This window comes from Cuculus canorus, chromosome 2 (assembly GCF_017976375.1).
Source record: "Cuculus canorus isolate bCucCan1 chromosome 2, bCucCan1.pri, whole genome shotgun sequence".
Classification (NCBI taxonomy): Eukaryota; Metazoa; Chordata; class Aves; order Cuculiformes; family Cuculidae; genus Cuculus; species Cuculus canorus.
Window position 1 is genome coordinate 49,834,354 of NC_071402.1, and position 18,657 is coordinate 49,853,010.

The 18,657-nt window shown below is 43.8% G+C and overlaps 1 protein-coding gene across 1 annotated transcript in view; it reads left to right on the forward strand.

The window, feature by feature from the left end:
- The first annotated feature begins 6,121 nt into the window (after positions 1–6,121).
- The window catches only part of NPC1 (NPC intracellular cholesterol transporter 1), a 28,860-nt gene continuing 16,324 nt past the window's right edge, over positions 6,122–18,657 (forward strand). The window contains exons 1-6 of the mRNA XM_054058099.1: positions 6,122–6,289; positions 13,965–14,087; positions 15,373–15,479; positions 16,071–16,246; positions 17,140–17,307; positions 17,925–18,174. Of these exons, the coding sequence (XP_053914074.1) occupies positions 6,224–6,289; positions 13,965–14,087; positions 15,373–15,479; positions 16,071–16,246; positions 17,140–17,307; positions 17,925–18,174 (890 nt within the window). The 5' untranslated portion in view covers positions 6,122–6,223. The remainder of the gene's footprint in view (positions 6,290–13,964; positions 14,088–15,372; positions 15,480–16,070; positions 16,247–17,139; positions 17,308–17,924; positions 18,175–18,657) is intronic.

The following is an 18,657-nucleotide window of genomic DNA, read 5'->3' on the forward strand; positions in this document are numbered from 1 at the left end:
TGGCCTTCTTGGCCACCTGGGCACACTGCTGGCTCATGTTCAGTCAGCTGTCAACCAACACTCCCAGGTCCTTCTCTTCCGTGCAGCTCTCCAGCCACTCTTCCCCCAGTCTGTAGCACTGCATAGGGTTGTTGTGCCCCAAGTGCAGGACCCGGCATTTGGTCTTGTTAAACCTCATGCCATTGGTCTCAGCCCAGCGGTCCAGCCTGTTCAGATCCCTTTGCAGAGCCTCCCTACCCTCCAGCAGATCCACACTTCCTCCCAGCTTAGTGTCATCTGCAAACTTGCTGAGGGTGCACTCAATGCCTTCATCCAGGTCATTGATAAAGACATTGAACAGAGCTGGACCCAGTACTGAGCCCTGAGGAACTCCACTTGTGACTGGCCTCCAGCTGGAGTTAACTCCATTGACCATCACTCTCTGGGCCCAGCCATCCAACCAGTTTTCAACCCAGGAGAGTGTGCGCCTGTCCAGGCCAGAGGATGACAGTTTGAACATCAATGCAAACCAGGAGCCATACACAGCTATTAACAGGCCAAACCTTGAATTTTTAGCACATCGGTGCTGGCACAGAGTAACTGGCACGAGGATGTGCTATATCTCTTTGCGCACAGCAAGTGCAGGGTGTCTCCAGACTGTGCTACAATAATAAGCTGCATTTCTACGGTGTTTTCCTTAAGCAGCTCACTGGTTCATACCTGGTTTTGGAGCTCTTGGGCGTGTGTTGCCGCACAAGCGGTACCACTTTACAGAAGAAATTACACTAGAGGGGTTTTGACCTGACCAGATCATCCAGCAAGTTTGTAGCAAAACTGGAACAAACTTTGAATTGAATTCAAGTCACAAGCTTTTGCCACTAGGCAATAACTTCACCTAATTGTAATAAAAATGAACAAGTTTCAATTACTTCAATGATAAATGTAGAAAGGATGTGATCTTAAAGAGTGACTATAGGACTATGTAAGGTTAGAAACGGACACAGTGGCACAGGTTGGTAAAGCAGCCATGAAAATACAGCAGGGCAGATATAAAGATGAAAAGGTAAAATAAGACTTGATTCAGCATTGCCTGACATAGTACATGTATAGTTGAATACTGGCAGCATCAAACAGATTTCCCCGTCAATCTGATTAGATTCCACATAGGAAGTCAGAAGCCAAGAGCATCTGACCAAAGTAATAGGTACGTTGAGGCGAGTATAATTAAAAGGCAGGCAGGCCTCCACAGGTGAGGAAGGCTGACAACTGAAAGCTGATGAAAAGGATATGATTTGCTTACAACATCAAACAGGAAGCACCAGCTTTGTTTAGTACAAGTCTTATTCTGGTTTAGCTGGAAAAACAGTCTTGGAAGAAGCTGTAGTGTTTTGGACTGGCTCTACAGAAAAAACAGAGGTGTGAGAAACTGGATGAAACTTCTCACCCACCTGTTGCAGCTTGTCTTCACACAGATTGCAAGATATCCAAGGAGAATATCCTGCTTTTCCATGTGTTTGTGCAGGGTGTTGCTTAAGATAGCTCTCACTTCTTGTAGATGCCTCTGGGCACTATCGCCATAGAAATAAGAAAGGCTTGTAATAAATTATGGAGAATAAACAGCAATGGACCTTTTAATAGATTTTGCTGCAAAAAGATGATGTACTGTGTTGTTTCTATGCACAAGTCATTCTTCAGACAGATTGCCATCTAGAAATTTCAAGGTCATTACCACTAGGTACATGAGTTTTAAGTGGAAGCAGCAACACAAATTTCTTTTCTATGTTCAGCAAAGCGAGGGAAACAGAGTGAGGCTTACAGCTCTGACAGCAACACTTAGGGCTTTCTGCCAAAGACACAGAATAGAACAAAGCAGGCAGCTATTTTACACAAGCTTCCTGGCAGGCACCTTTACACCATTCAGGGCTTTCAGTGAGGGAAAGGACTTACTTGATGCTAACGGAAAAGTAAAGGGCTTGTTTGGTGTCATGGAGGCACCAAGTAACACCTCACACTGTGAATTAACATTGGCCTCTTCTTCCACACAGCAAAATTTACTTTTGCATACACTGCTGAGAACCATAATAAATATTCCCCATTAGCCTTCCAAGTGGAGAGTGCCTAACCAGCTATGCATAATCCTAGGTTCAAAGAGGAACTTTATAAGACATAACTTGATAAATGTCCTTCAACAAGAGCAGCTGGGATGGAGATGATCTTTTTTGGGCTGTGTGTCCACAGACAAGGCAATGAGCTGCGGGCAGCATTGGTCTGGGTTAATATCCTGAATATGGCACACAGCCACAATAAAGACCGAAGGCTGCAGCAGGACTGAAGAAACAGATCTGCTCCAGTCTGCTGGCTCACAGTGTACAGAGGTGACCTTAAAACAGACACATGTTCGAGTTCCTGAATCTACCATTACGCAAAATTTCAGAAGTCTCTGTGACTGAAGATAAGCTTAGTCTGAGTAGTGTTGGTTAATCAGTCTTCACACCTATAGCACTTCACTTCAGTTTGTAGCTTTTTCAATTTGTAGCTATGCAAGGTATGGCTAACGGACCCTCTGCTTATGTGGAGTGCCTAGAAAACATGGCAACTCAGTCCCCTGCTATTAGGATCACACTGTATAGCACTGACTACATTATTTTGTTTATGACTTTAAAATAAAAATACAATAGAACTTCAGCTACTCTAGCTCTGCTTAACCTTTGCCAAATGCCAAGCCCTGCACCTAGGGTGGAATAATTCCAGGGAAAATACGAGTTGTGAAGCAACTAGATGGAAAGCAGCTTGACAGAAAACAACGAGGTGGTTGGGCTGGGCAAGATGCTGAATATGAATCAATGGGCTGTATCAGCAAGTGGGTAGCCAGCAAGTTAAAGGCTGGGGTTACTCCCCTCTCTTTGAGACTTGGAAGCCCACATCTGGAGTACTGTGTCCAGGGCTGAGCTTCCCAGAATGAAAAAAAAAAAAAAGCACCCTGACATACTGGAGCAAGTCCTGCTTACTGTCACCATGGTGCCTGGGGCTGCTGGAGTATGAGTAGTGTTCACTCAGCCCTAAGCAGAAAGCTGGCTCTGGGGACATCTTACTGCTCTCCACAGCTATCAATGGGAGGACGTGGAGAAGAGGAAGCCACACTCTTCTCAGGAAGGCATAATGACAGTGCAAGTGGCAACAGACTCAAATTTGAACATGGGAAAATCTTTTTCGATACAGGATAGAACCCCATTCTTCTGTAAGTGTGGTCAAAGAGTGGAGCAGTTTGTCCAAAGAGGCTGTAAAATCTCCATTTGTGAAGCTATCCAAAACACAGCCAGGCAATAACTTATGTCCCCTGATCTAACTGGATTCTGCTTTCAGCAGAAAGTTGGACTACGTGACCCTCCGGACTTCTCCAGCCAACGTGTTAGCCTGTGAAGCTGTAATAGTAAGATCAGTCTGCATCTTTGTCAGCAGATGGCAATAGCAGCTAAACTACATATTTTATTCTTGCAGTGCAATGTGCACTACCTGGCTGAGAAGGCAATAAAATGGCAGGGAAATCACAGAGAGGCCTCATGGGAATGCATCACACTCTGCTTGTAATGTGCCTCTTCCCAGCCAGATCCCAAAATGATCTCAAACAAACAAACAAATCACAAACAGAGCAGCAGAGTGCAATCAGCGCTCTCCAAACTGCTGATTGCAACTTTGGTCAGGCCACCCAATGTCAGCCAGTCAGGAGCAGCAAACAGCTCTGCCAGACAAACTCATCAGGAGCAGAAGCCCCTGGAAAGCCTTTCTCCACTAGGCAGCCCCATCTGTCATGCTTGGGAGTTGTATTTATTGCATCTGCACGGCTATAGTACATGGACAGGATTGTGAGATTAATGCTTGGAAATCATGAACCAGTAACTTTGAAGAAAAAGTAAGATGATTTTTTCAGGAGTTTTGAAGCAACTTTGATATTTATAAACTACACCATTAACTCTTAGAATCATAGAATCATAGGATCATTGAGGTTGGAAAAGACCTCTAAGATTATCCAGTCCAACCATCAGCCCAGCATCACTGTGCCTACTAAACCATGTCACATAGTGCCATATTTACATTTTTTTTAACACCCCCAGGGATGGTGACTCCACCACTTCCCTGGGCAGCTCATTCCAATGCTTCACCACTCTTTCAATAAACACACTTTTCCCAATATGCATGCTAAACCTCCTCTGGTGCAAATTGAGGCAATTTCCTCTCACCCTACCTCTTATTGCTTCAGACAGGAGACCAGAACCCACCTCACTACAACCTCCTTTCAGGTACTTGTAGAGAGCAATAAGGTCTCCCCTTCTCTCTTCCAGCTCCTTTAGCCGCTCCTCATAAGGCTTGTGCTCCAGATCCTTCCCCAGCTTTGTTGCCCTTCTATGGACATGCTCCAGCACCTCAATGTCTTTCTTGGAGTGAGGGGCTCATAACTGAACACAGTATTTGAGGTGCAGCCTTACCAGTGCTGAGCACAGGGGCATGGTCACTTCCCTACTCCTGCTGGCCACACTGTTTCTGATACAAGCAGATTTCAGATACTTCTCCCAAGTAACAAGTGATAGGTCTAGAACAAGTGGCCTCAAGTTGCACCAGGGGAAGTTTAGAGCGGATATTAGGAAAAATTTCTTTACTGAAAGAGTGGTGAAGCACTGGAACAGGCTGCCCAAGGAAGTTGGGGAGCTTCCATCCCTGGAGGTATTCAAAAGTGTTTAGTTGTAGCACTTCAGGACATGGTTTAGCAGGGATGTTGGTGTTGTGTTGCTGGTTGTACCTGATGATCATAGAGATCTCTTCCAACCTTAACAATTCTATGACTCCATGATGCTATTGGCCTTCTTGGCCACCTGGGCACACAGTTGGCTTATGTTCAGCTGGCTGTCAGCCAGCTCCGCTGTCCACCTGCCAACACAGCCTAGGCAAGTTTTTCCATCACAGAGAGGTACAGCTCTGCTCTGACATTAGGAAAAATTTCTTCACTGAAAGAATTAATGGGCACTGGCACAGGCAGCCCAGGGAGGTGGTTGAGTCACCATCCCTGGAGATGTTTAAGAGACAGAGTAGAAAGAATCATCGAGTAGTTTCAGTTGGAAGGGACCTTAAAAACCATCCAGTTCCAACTCCCCTGCCATGGGCAGGGACGCCTCCCACTAGACCAGGCTGCCCAAGGCCCCATCCAACCTGGCCTTGAACACCTCCAGGGATGGGGCATCCACAGCTTCCCTGGGCAACCTGTGCCAGTGCCTCACCACTCTCATGGTGAAGAAATTCTTCCTCATGTCTAGTCTAAATCTGTCCCTCTCCAGTTTATGCCCATTGCCCCTAGTCCTATCACGACAAGCCTCTGTGAACAGTCCCTCTCCAGCTTTCTTGTGGCCCTCTTCAGGAACTGGAAGGTCGCTATAGGGTCTCCTCTGAGCCTTCTCCAGGCTGAACAGCCCCAACTCTCTCAGCCTGTCCTTGTATGGGAGGTGCTCCAGACCTTTGATCATCTTTGTAGCCCTCCTCTAGAGCTGTTCCAACAGCTCCATTTCCTCCTTATGTTGAGGATTCCATAACTGGACACTGTTCCAGATGAGGTCTCACAAGACAGGAACAGAGGGGCAGAATCCCCTCCCTCGCCCTGCTGGCCACGCTTCCTTTGATGCAGCCCAAGACACAGTTGGCCTTCTGGGCTGTGAGTGCACATTGCAGGCTCACCTCGAGCTTCTCATCAACCAGCACCAAGTCCTTCTCCACAGGGCAGCTCTCAATCGCGTCATCCCCCATCCTGCAGGGGACCTTGCACTGGACCTCACTGAACCTTACGAGGTTCACACGTGAAATGCTCAGGGACAGGATTCAGTACTGCTCAGCCACGCTTGGAGTCGATGACCTCAATGTTCCAACCTAGCGAGTCTACCCTCCCGGCCCGCCCCGGGCGAGGCAGTGTCAGGGCCGGGCGGTGCCGGGGGCGGTGCCGGGGCTCGGTGTCAGTGCCGGAGGGCGGTGTCGGTGCCGGAGGGCGGTGTCGGTGCCGGGCGGTGCCGCGCGGGGCGGTGACACCAGTTGGTGACGCCACGAGGTCGCGCCCCCCCCGCCCGGCGCTAATCGGAGGGGCGGGCGGTGCGGCGAGGGCGGCCCTTTCGGAGCTGCGCCGGCGCTGTGCTGCTTTCTCCTGCTCCTCCCGCCTGTCCTTCGCCGCCTCCCGGCGCTGCCGCCCAGCGCCCCTGCCCGCGCCGCCATGGGGAGCCCGCCTGGCAGGGGCGGCCTTGGGCTGCTCGTCCTCTTCCTGCTGTCACCCGCGCGGGTGAGTCCGCTCCCGGGGGTGGCGGGGAGCGGGGGCTGAGGAGAGGGGGCTGACCGGCCGGGGGATACGGCTTATCCCGCCCGGGGTCTCCCCGGGGGCGGAGGATGCGGCTCGTCCCGCCTGGAACCCGGGTCTGCCCGGCATGGGAGAATGCGACTGTCCCGCCTGGAGCCGGGGGTCTCCCTGGCCGGGGGAGAGGGTGGCTGGTCTCTCTTGAATCCCGGGGTCTGCCCAGCACGGAGGGATGCGGCTGGTCCCTCTTGAAGCCCAGGGTCTGCTAGGCTGGTGGAGGGACGCGACTGTCCCGCCTGGAGCCCGGGGTCTGCCTGGATAGGAGTCTGGTGGAGGAACACGTCTGGTTCCTCCTGAAGCCCAGGGTCTGCCCCGCACGGGGGGACGCGGCTTGTCCCTCCTGGAGCCGGGGGTCTCCCTGGCGAGGGGAGAGAGTGGCTGGTCCCTCTTGAATCCCAGGATCTGCCCAGCACGGGAGGGATGCGACTGTCCCTCCTGGAGCCCAGGGTCTGCCCAGCACGGGAGGGATGCGACTGTCCCTCCTGGACCTAGGGTCTGCCCAGCATGGAGGGATGTGGCTGGTCCCTCCTGGAGCCCAGGGTCTGACCAGCATGGAGGGATGTGGCTGGTCCCTCCTGAAGCCCAGGGCTGGGAAGCTGGTGGAGAGATGCTCTTGTCCCACCTGAAGCCGGGGGTCTGCCTTGCGGGGAGGCAGCTTGTCCCGCTGAAGCTTTGTACCAGGGCGTCCCCCTCCTTGTTCCCCGGGGTGCTCTCCCTCCTGTGTGCCCCACTCGGTTATGGGCAGGAGTGGGGGACAGCCCCCAGAGCCCACCTGGGAGCACCTGCGGTGGGCAAGTGGGAGTGCTGAGGCTGGCAAACTTCAGCTTCTGCCCAGTCCTGGTTCCCTGTGCTCGAAAACAGTAGCAGCCGCCCGGGATGCCGCGTTCCTGTGGTGTGACCAGGTTATGCAATGCCCTGTGCATGTGAGTAGCCGTCCAGTCACATGTTCGTGCAGAGGCTTGCAGATGTCCCCGGTGTCTGGTTCAGTTTGCTTGGAGCATGTCTTATGCCAAGCGACAGCTTACTGGAAGTAATAGACTGTGTGTGGTAAGACCTGAAGTTTATTGATGTGCCAATATTAAGGCTACGTGTTTCCTTAAAATTAAGGATTGGAATGAGTTGGACTCTTTGATGCTTTCGGAAAAAATACTGCAAAACTCTCACTCTTCTCAGTCACCTGTTGTTTACGGTGTAGTCCAAGATAGGAGTGAGATACTCCACATTCCTCTGAAGAGTCAAGGAATATCTTGTGAAGCTTTGTGGTTTGTTTTTCTTCTTCTGTGTCCAACTTGATAATGTACTTTCTAGGTCAAGTTTTATGCTTAACCCTTTTCAAACTCACAAGTTTGTCATCCTGTGTCTGTGCTAAGGTTCTGTTCTCATATCTGCTTCAAACAGTCTTCAAAGAGCCTGAACCCTATAGTTATTAAAGTGTGTAGATGTGGCATTTTTGGACGTGATTTAGTAGGTATGGTAGTGTTGGGCAAGTGGTTGGACTTGATCTTGGAGGTCTTTTCCAACCTTAATGATTCTATGTTTTTTTCTGTTTCTACTGGAGGAGCTGATGGTTTAGTAATGACTCATGATCTCCAGGTAGGTAGATAAGGGACTTTGCACCTTACCAACACTTTTTTATGTAATTTTTTTTTGAGGGAGATACCATCTTATAGCAATGAGTTGTGTCCTAGGCTGGTAAGGAAACAACAAGATGCTCTCCTTTAGGTGACAGCAGGATACTGATCTAGGAGAGCTTGAAATAAGGTCCCCTAAGACTTAGAGGATCCATGTAGAGGATGTGGCTTTGTGGTCTGTAAGAAGTAAACATTGCAAAATGGCTTTAACTGTGCAGGTTTTAGCTTTGTAATGTATCGAGGCAAAATTCTTCAATTTTGCCACTAACCCTTAGGTAGAGCCAAACACTCCACAAAATTGCCCTTGGTATCTTTCAAAAAGAAGCTGGTCCTTCAGTTACACTGACCCTATATGGTGTTACATGCTTGCAGAAGGGAAGCATTGTGAAGGTAAAGTTGTTCTCTCCATCAAGTATACCGGTAGTGTAATATTTTCATGCTTTCACTTGTGGTGTGTGTAAACCAAAGTGCTGTGTGTCACGTTTCTTCTTTTCAAAGAAGTCAGTGGACTAAAGTGGCATGTCAGTTTGCAATCCTTCCATTACATACACTTTCACAATGAACTTGAAGTGTTCAGGTGCTATAGGATGTGTCTTTCACTTTGAACAGTGCATGGTACAAAACTTGTGCCAGCTAACCTGTTACTAGTTGATAGCTAACTGCCTGATAATACTATTGTTAGTACTATCTAAGAACTTAGATTAAAAATCTTGGCTGCTTTAGTCCTGTTTGTGAATGTAGACTTGCAGAAAGATGAAGTCTTGTAACTGTTCTTGTTCTCTTACGAACATCCTATGCACTGGATGGCATCTTGTGTGCTTAATGACAGCTGTTTCAGTTGATCCTTTTATAAATTCACTAAAACAGAGGTTGTTAAATTAATGGCTAAGCAAAGTTGCACCCAGGTTTCCTATCAGCAGGTAGGATTGCAGGCTGTAGGATATATTTGAGTTTCTGAAATCCTATGGGAAGATGTTAATGTCAGGTACTGCTCTGTCTCAGACTTGCCGAGTGGCCCCCAATGTGGTGTCACCTGACCTTGGGCACAAAGTTCTGAAATGCCTGTGTGGAGCAACTTGCTTGGCAGGGATGGCAGTGTAGCTTCAGGAGATGATGGTAACCACTTTACTAAAATTACTTCCTGGAAAATCAGGAGTGACTTGTTCCTAGTCTTTTAGATGGAAAATGAGGAGGCCTTCTTAGAAGGAGAAAGATGACTGAAGGGAATGACTGGTAGAACTGAATAACACTTTGCTGAGCAGTAGACAAAACAATCTAAGCATTGTGCAGTATTATTACTGTTCCCCTGCAGGGCATCAGAGGTATTTTGGTGCAGATGGCCGTAGTTGCAGACAGTGGCCAGTTAGGAGTCCTGTTCTTTCTGATCATGCATGCAGTAAGTGTGAATTTTCCCATTGTTGGCTAACACTAGCTTGTTCCTGCAGATACCAAACTATTACCATTGTTTCAGCTTGCTCTTCCTACTCGACCTTGACTTACCTGTGATACGTGAAGTGCACTTGGATAACTCTAGAACTGGGGCTTGCCCTGTCTTACTAGCAGTAGCTCATGCTTTTTGTCTGAAAGGCAACAGTCCCTTACCTATGAGCAAAGGAAGAAGAGGAGCTTGGCAGGCAAAACTTCTCTTTCAGTAATTCATTCAGAGGCAGCCAATTTAGAGACAGTATGCGAATTAAACCTGTAAGTCTCCTTTAGTTCATGGACCTTCCCCTCTCATAGGGAGGGCTGTGAGGTACCCTGCAGCTTCTGGGAAGATCTGCAAACTTGACCTGGTCACATGTTTGCGTAAACCAGTCTTGCCATTTCTTAAGGGTAATGTGGTATTGTATTTCTGTAGAGCTCGATTTCTCAACCTGTAGGGCAATATTAGCTACCTAGTGTGATGTGGACTAGATATTGGTGAGGTGGGGTGAGAGCAGAGGAAGAGAGGAGTATGCTGTTTTCTGGGATCTTTCTTCTTGGCCTGCAAGATCCCAGATGTACCATCCCAGATGAAGGAAGGGGAAACAGCTGTATCTGATGCTGTTGCCTTTCTCATACATTAGTAATCTTAATTTGAAGAGCCAAACAATGTTTGCTTGTCATCTGGTATTTGCGAGACTACAGATAGTTGCTGTGTCTGTATACAACATCATTATTGTTCTTTGTCTGCTTAGCAGCTATGTATTCATTGTTGGTGTTGGAAGCATCGAAGATTACTGATTTGTTTCTACATGCAGTTGAAGAAACTTGGACTGAAGTAGATGTGTTTTATGATCTGTTGGAATGCTAGTTTTATTGCAAACAAATGATAATGCCTGGGAACCAGAAGGCTATAACAGAAATGCCCATAGTTGTGAAATGTCCATACTTGCTCATGTGCAAGTTCTTTATTAGGGCTTCCAGAGCTCTGACCTGGGGTTAAACTTATTTTCAAACAGAATGCTTAGCAGAAGTAGGAATACACTTTTCAAAACTCTGGGGATGTACTGAAGACGGTTGCTAAGCTGTGCTGGGGGCAGGGAGGAACAGCCTTGATCTAAGGTTATGTTGCTATTGCTTTGTAAAGGATTTAGGAAACTCCTATTTTAAAATATAGAGCACTTTTGTTTTGTTTTAAACACATTACAAATGCCCCCAAAACCAAGCACAACAACAGGAAACCAAAACCACCAATAAGAACCCCAAAACCCAACCCTGTGTTAGTCTTAGGGAGTATCTTGCCTTGTTTAGAAGGCAGTTAAATTCAACACAGAATTTGTTAATTCTGGAGCTACGAGGGCTTTCACCCATTTAAGATGATTATTCACCTGAATCTTAAGTGAATTGGAAGTCTGACTCTGCAGGCTGTAGCTCTCTTGACTGTGACTTATTTACAACCACACTTACTCATCTCTATCTCTTCCTACCAGTGTAGGAATGTTCTTCTAGAAAGAATGGAAAGAGCAAAGTACTTGTCTTATTCTTAACTTAATCTAGGTTTTGCTGGAGGGTTTTGGGGGGAAGAACTCCCAGCCCTATCTTCTTATCAGTAGTAATAGAATGGTTACTTAGTTACTTGTAGTATCCCTGAATAGGGTCTGAACCCTAGGAGACCAGCCCTGTCCCATACTTTGTGGATGACTCAGTGTTGAGTATGTTATTGACTTGTTAAGCTGAGAGCTATGTTGGTGAATTTAGGCTGCTGACTTTGAATGATTTGGTTTTTGATTTTTAGGCTTATTGACTTGGTTCCACTACTGTAAATCAAGGATCACCAAAGCTTGCTGGTTCAGGGAACGAATTCAGACTTCTATTGATGAGATCCTACTAGATCATAAATAACTAATCTTGGGTTGTCTCTGAAACTGAATTCGTGGTGCTAATACTGACATAGAGTAGTCAAACTTGCACTTCTAGGTCTAAGTGCTCTTCTAACTAGTTAAAAGGAACTGATCTGTTTAGATTTTCAAAACAGGTTGAAAGTTTGAGTGATAATCATGTTGGGTCTTCCGTTGTAGGTTGAACCTCAGTAACATCATTCTAAATGCTTTATACAAATTAAAAGTATGAACTAGCACCAGGCTGAAACATCTCATCTTGCCTTATTTTCTTGTATTTAGCTGCATACTTTTTGGTGCATGACCAAATGTCACATGCAAGCAAGTTGTTTTATTTTCTGTCTGAAAACTAAGCAAAAAAGCCTTATAGATAAATTTATAGACATAATACAACTTTGTTTTTTTTTCATATCCGTGTAGTAATAATGAAGTAACTATTACCTTGAAGTAAAGATAACATTCTTAAAACAATAGAACTATCAGTCAGCCTGATGTAGCTGAAGTTTACTTTAAGTTTTTCTATGCAAGAAGTGCCCTGATAAGTGTGGTTGGTTTGTTGTTTCTTTTTTAACTGGTATATGGCATTACCAGGTTTACCATGCTTTCCACTCTGGTAGAAAAGTCCTTCTGAAGAGAGTAAGTTTATCATTTTGTGGGTTTTAAAAATGCAGTATTAAATAATGAGACTGACTGAAGCATAGAAAGTGTTTTTTCACAAAGTGTTCGTAAAGTATGATTACAAACCATTCTAGACTAAACATGGAAGCTAGCCTGGTACTGAAGAAACACCAGATTCTGTTCTCACAGGCAGTAGTACGCAGCTGAAAATTCTTGGCCCTCTTGCAAGAAGAGCAGTAAATCTGTGCTGCTTCTTGAAGAGATGATTGTCTAGCTTCTGATGCTGGTACACTCAAACACTAAGCCATCTTCTTTCCCTGCTAATAGATTTTGTTATTATAACTGGTTTATACAGGTGTGAGGAGGCAGAGGTGAAGATAACGGCTTCTAAATTTACATCTAGACTTCTTAGGTTAATATGTGGCATGAACAATTTACAATGTAGTTTCTGTACATGGCCTCCAAGTTATAGGAATTTAATTTTTTGGCTTATACTGGTGTTAAACATGCGGTGTTTACAAGTGCAGCCTTACTAAGGGGTGATTTCCAACTCATATGTAGAGAATAGGTTAATGCTTAGCAGCTGGTTACAGGTTTAGCTAGAAGAAATGCTAGAGTAGAGAAATGAAATGTTGATCTGGATAAGCGGTACAGTGAGTAACTTTTAACAGGGCCATGTTGCCTTGGTGAAGTTAAAGGGAAAACAGTTCTAACGAAGTCAGGTAAATTGGTGATGATGGTTGGTGGTTGTCCCTGATGGAAAAAACAATTACTGATGTGCTTTTTGAAGAACTGTCAGTGTTGTTCAGCACAAAAATGAGTGTTGTGGAGACATTGTAATTCTTGGTGGCTCTTGGGTGTTATGAATACAGCCTTTCAGGAGCCTCTCTGGTCAGTAAATAATATTATTCATGGTCAAGCACAAAGCACAGTAGTCTGTCCTTGCAGAGCATGCATATGGTGTTTCTGCAAATGCTAGGTCAAGGTTGTTCAAGTGAGAAAAATAAGTTAGTTATCTCTCAGACTGTACCATGCAAAACTTCTGATCAGAGCTGGCACAAGTGTAGTAAATGTTGTGCAACCTGCTTTCTGCTTGCTGCCCAGGTGCACAGGAAAACCATGGGGCTGTGTTAAAGGTTCTGGTGGAAATAACTTGTTATTGCATTAAATATTTTCATTTTCAGAATAAATATTTTGGTTCAGCATTTTAGCTGTCTCTATGTCAATGCCGCTCAACAAAAAGAAGGCTTGCAAGGAGCCATTGTCCTTTTTCAATTTCCTTTATTTTATGCATATAATGAAGAACCAATTTCTTAATTTTTCTGTAGTCTCTTAGATTGGAGCATTTTTAAAATGAGACGTGAAGTTTTTTTACTTGCACTGCAACCCCATTTAAATGTTGTGTGCTTAGGCCTGGAAGTGGTAACTGAGAGCATCATTTGAGATTGACAATTCATGACATTCTGTGGTGGGTGCAGAGCCGTGAAATTCTGGTTTAGAATCCTCTTTATACTACTGCTTCTCCAGAATCTGTCACTGTAAGTGAATGGATTTGTGAGGAGGACTAAAAGGGAGCAGGAGGAACTGAAATATTGCATATAAGCAACATGCTTCTCCCTATGTGCACAGACTCATGTACTCTAAAGGGACATTCTGACCCACTAATCGTATGCATTGTCTTGCATGAACATGTTTTCTACATCACTTTATGTTCAGAGATTCTTTTCAGGTGCTGACTTAGAGTTTTCTTAAGTAATGCTTGTATTTGGACTTTAAACACTGTATGTCCTGTTTCTAGGCTGAGCAAGGAAGGGTGAGGAGCTGAGATGGAGGTCGGTGTTGGTGTGCACTGTATTAAAAACACATACTTTTGTTAATAGGTGTTCTGCATAGTACATGCTGATATTTAAATTAACAGGAAATTATGTAGTCTGGATTGTAAATGACTTTTGGAATGGTAGCACACAATTCTGTAAGAACTGATGAATTTGGTTGATATTCCTTGCAGTTAATCACTCTTGTCATGTTGATTAGGTACTTCCACAGTCATGTGTCTGGTATGGGGAATGTGGAGTTGCATCTGGAGACAAGAGATACAACTGTGCTTATGATGGACCACCAATTGCATTACCAGAGGATGGCTATGACTTAATGCAGGTGAGCTTTTCTTGTAGGTGTGCTGTTTAAAAATAATTCTTCTACACTTTAGAGTTCTGTATAGAGTTCTGTTGGACATGGTTTATGGCCTTTAGCTTTTTCATCTTGACTTGATGAGAAAGTCAACAGATTATCTTTGATTTTTCAGGTATAGCTTATAGACCCCCCCTGTGTGAAGGTGATATATCATGATTTCTTTTCAGAGAAGTCTCCCAAACATGTATTCTACAGGCTTTCACAAATATAACCATAAATATAGGATTAATACACTTCCTGCATGTTTTCCTTACTGCTTTGAGCACTTTTCAGTCAAACTGGTTTTTTTAGGACTCTTACAAATTGCGGTACATTCTGCAGTTATGCCCTCCTGATCTCTAAAGGACGAGACTAAGCTATGTTTTCCATCAGATGATCGTTCCTGATCCTGTTGTTTAAACAGGAAGGCAGTAACTGACAGAATGTTACTGAAGGCAGTAACATTCAAATGGAGTGAACTTGAACAAAGTTCAGTCTCCTTAGCTGTGCTTAGTGTGAGAACATATTTCCTTATCTGGGTTTTAGCTGTCAAAGTGAACAAAACCGAAGTCAAAATAGAGTTTGTATTTTGTGCATGATATAGGGTGCTACTGCCAGACTTGCTTTCTGGCAGACGATAGTTCACAGCTTTAAAGTGTGAAATAGCTGTGGAGTTAAATAATGGTTCGGCTGGTGGCAGCAGTGCCTTAAACATGTTCGTGACCTAGCTACTGTTTTGTGCTGTTTCTGACGACTTAATGCACAGTTCTTTGTATGTTGTTACCAGTTGTACTTGTATTAAATGTATTTCTCTCTTTTATAAAATGGACATGAAATAGTTCTTCCAGGTAATCAATAATTTTGTGGTTAGTGGCTTGCCTCCTGAGACTTTAGCATCCTGATAGATACTATCCAGAAGATATACTAGAGGATAAGTTGCAGGAATACTTTCAACTTGGATAAACATGGATTGCCATCTTACTAACAGACCATCAAATACCATTATTCTTTATATAGACCCTGGTGACTAAAGATCATCTGAAGGAGCTTTTTAAAAGGAAGTGATGCTTTGAATAAGAAAAATTATTCTTCTCTTTATTTTCTAAAGAATCTCATTGGCTATGCTGATTTTTTTTTTTCTATGCATCTCCCAGAGCAACAGCGTCTGTTTTCTGAAATATGCTGAAGCAGAACTCATGACTATAATGAGTTCTGAAGTCTTACACATGCATTTCCTTCCCCTCTGATCTCAATACTATTTTTATTTAAGGAACTCTGTCCAGGTTTATTCTTTGGCAATGTCAGCGCTTGCTGTGATGTTCGTCAGCTTCAGACTTTGAAAAACAACTTGCAGCTGCCTCTGCAGTTTCTCTCCAGGTATGATAACGAATGGCAAAGCAACTAGAGCTTTGCAGCATAATAAAGCACATTAAAGTGTCTTCTTTTCAAGTAAACTGTAGAAAAGGTGGTACTTTCACTTAAAGGCTTATGGGAGCAAGCTCTTGGAGAGACTTTATCAGGAAGATTTAGTAGTGTGAAACAACTACTTGCAGTCTGGATTGACATGTTTGGTAGGATAAATATTACTTTATTTTGTCTCAAGCTATTGTATGTGTAATGAAGCCCTCAGAAGAGGGTGGCGTAAAGTACTGTTCATTTGTCTTCTTCCAACAGAAGTCATCCTGCTAGCAGAAGTTAAGTTTTCCTTTAAATTCTAGTCAAATTCTGTATGTGTCTGCTATATGATGTAGGCAATTTTGCTAGTGAATGGTGTTGATGCTGCAGATAAGTATTAAGCAATTTTAAGCACCAGCTAATGTTGTATTGCTAATTAAACACTTATAGAGCTTAAATATTTAGTTCTTTTGCTCTGAGCAGAATATTTACGCTTGCTGTGTAGGTCAAATCAGATATGCCTTGCATCTTTACCTATTAATCTGATTGCTGTCTGTTCCTTGACTTCCCCAGATGTCCATCATGTTTTTACAACTTGGTAAATCTCTTCTGTGAACTGACTTGCAGTCCAAATCAGTCTGAATTTTTAAATGTTACAAGCACCATACCTTATTATGATCCAATTTTAAAAGAGAACAAAAGTAGCATTACAGAGCTGCAGTACTTTATTGGGGAACGATTTGCAAATGGTAAGTAAATAGTGTGTTAATTTACCCAGGTTTTTGTCAAAGTAGCAAGACCAATACTTTCCCAGGAGGAATTGGGAGGGGGAAACATCTTTGAGTGTCTTTGAAGTTTGAGGCATTAAATAGGTACCAGTAGGTCCCCTTTAAGACACTGGAACTTCGGTCTAGGTAGGACATGTTATACTGACACTGTTCTGAGACTGGGAATCTGTACAAGTGGTTAATAGCTGATAACCTTGATGACTTTAAATTCAGAAAAACAGTGTTGTTGCCAAATACTGAATGTCTGATGCCTACCTGATATTGAAATTGTCTGGCAAGTATGATGGTGAGGTTTGCACACAGTGCACTACAGTAGTTTTCCACGAGGCGGTTATTCCTCTTGAAATGGACTGTTCTAGTCCTTTGTCAAATTCAAAGCTTGTTTTTTCTAAGAACAAACAAATTTAGATTGTATTTTGGTTATAGAGCAAGCTCGAAGTATTAATTCTGTCTTTGTACACTTTGTGCAATAACTTTCAATCAAGTTATGAGACACTTAAGTAATTTATGGCCTAGAGGTCAAAAGTACCTTAAATATTTATCATAACTTTCCCTGAAAGGAACTTTAAGTATTGTTCCCTCCCAAACAACACTGGAACCTACCTTGCTCAAACAGTAAGGTAAGTTCCAGCGTAATGCAGATTCAGATGGCCTACTTGGATTAAAGTGGTTTGTAACAAAGCATTGCAACCTTGAATACTTTAAATACAACCGAAAGCATTATTTCACTATCTTAAGATGAAAGCCATAAGCATATTCATTGAACTTGAGTCTTTAATTATTGGAAATACTTGGAATGCTTACTCAGATTATGTTAGTTTAATGACTCTTCTGTCTTCATGCACTCTTCCTAGCAATGTATAATGCCTGCAAAGATGTGGAGGCTCCATCAAGTAATGTTAAAGCACTGGGGCTGCTGTGTGGGAAGGATGCCAAGGACTGCAATGCGACCAACTGGATTGAGTACATGTTTAGTAAAGATAATGGACAAACTCCTTTCAGCATTATTCCTATCTTTTCAGGTAAGAAACTGAATAGTCCTTGCCTTCTGAAGTTTCTGTCAAAGGCTGTGCGCTATAGCTAGTATACAGATTTGTTAAACAGCTGCTCAGCAATGAATGCCTGCAGTCAAAGGCCTTCAAAGCGGTGTAAGATAATCAGTTTCTCTTTTGATTTCTGCTTGGAAGTCATACTTTGTGCTTGTTTTGTATGCAGCTTCTTGCTGCATGGATGTCAGACCCATTAAGGGATGGACTGAGCTTAGGCAACTGGGTAGCCAGTATTCCTGGGGAAACTAGAGCAGCATCCTGATCCTTTAAGATCCGTTTGTAAGGAAATTGTTACACATTTGACAATCGGAACAGATGAGGGTGATGACAAATCCTTGCTGGGATGATGGAAGTATGAGCTTATTAGTTTTACAGACTGGAGTGTTATAAAACATGACTAGTCATTTAGTTAGTATAGAACTGTAAATAGTTGGTATCTGCTATGGAAAAGGCAGTGGCTGCTTTTTGACCAAGAAAAGCTACTCTTTATAAAGGCTAGATGCTTTCATAGAAAGTGGGAAGCTTGTGTTGTGAAGGTCTGAATTTTTACTTCGCTGTAAATTGGCTCTGCAACTTGTGCTTTGTCATAGACGTTCCTGTCCATGGAATGGATCCTATGAACAATGCTACCAAAGGCTGTAATGAGTCCATGGATGATTCAACAGGACCGTGCAGCTGTCAGGACTGTTCAATCGTTTGTGGTCCAAAACCTCAACCGCCTCCATTGCCTGCGCCTTGGCTTTTGTTTGGTTTGGATGCTCTGTATGTCATCATATGGATCTCCTACATGGGATTTCTACTCATATTTTTTGCACTAGTTTTTGGAATCTGGTGTTACAGGTAAAGCATTCAAAATGCTCAGCTCTGAAAGTCACTTGCCTTCAAAACTTTGTTTGCCCTGGACAGAAGTCTCATGTCTTTACTTCTTCACCCAGCCAAAAGTCATGTTCTGTGGTAGATGCTTATATGTAGAGACACTGTTCTAACATCTAAAAACCGTGTGGTAGGAAGTGAGTGCAGAAGTCAGTTTTTAACTGTAGCTCCAGAATCAAATATGCAAGCTTAAAACTGTCATTACCAAGAACTCAAGATTATGCAAAAGTTTGGGGAAATGCATATATCTACTTCATCTGATTATTCTTTGCCACAAAGTCTTAATGTCAAGGTCTCAGTTCACTTGTATCTGTTCTTAGATAGCATGTGTTAAGAGCACTGCTTTCCAGGAGCAGTGAACTGCCTTCGTACTCAAATGTTAAGCTTCTCTGGAAGCTGTGGGGTTTCGAAATACTTAAGACCAAGTCAGTACACGAAAACTAATATCTT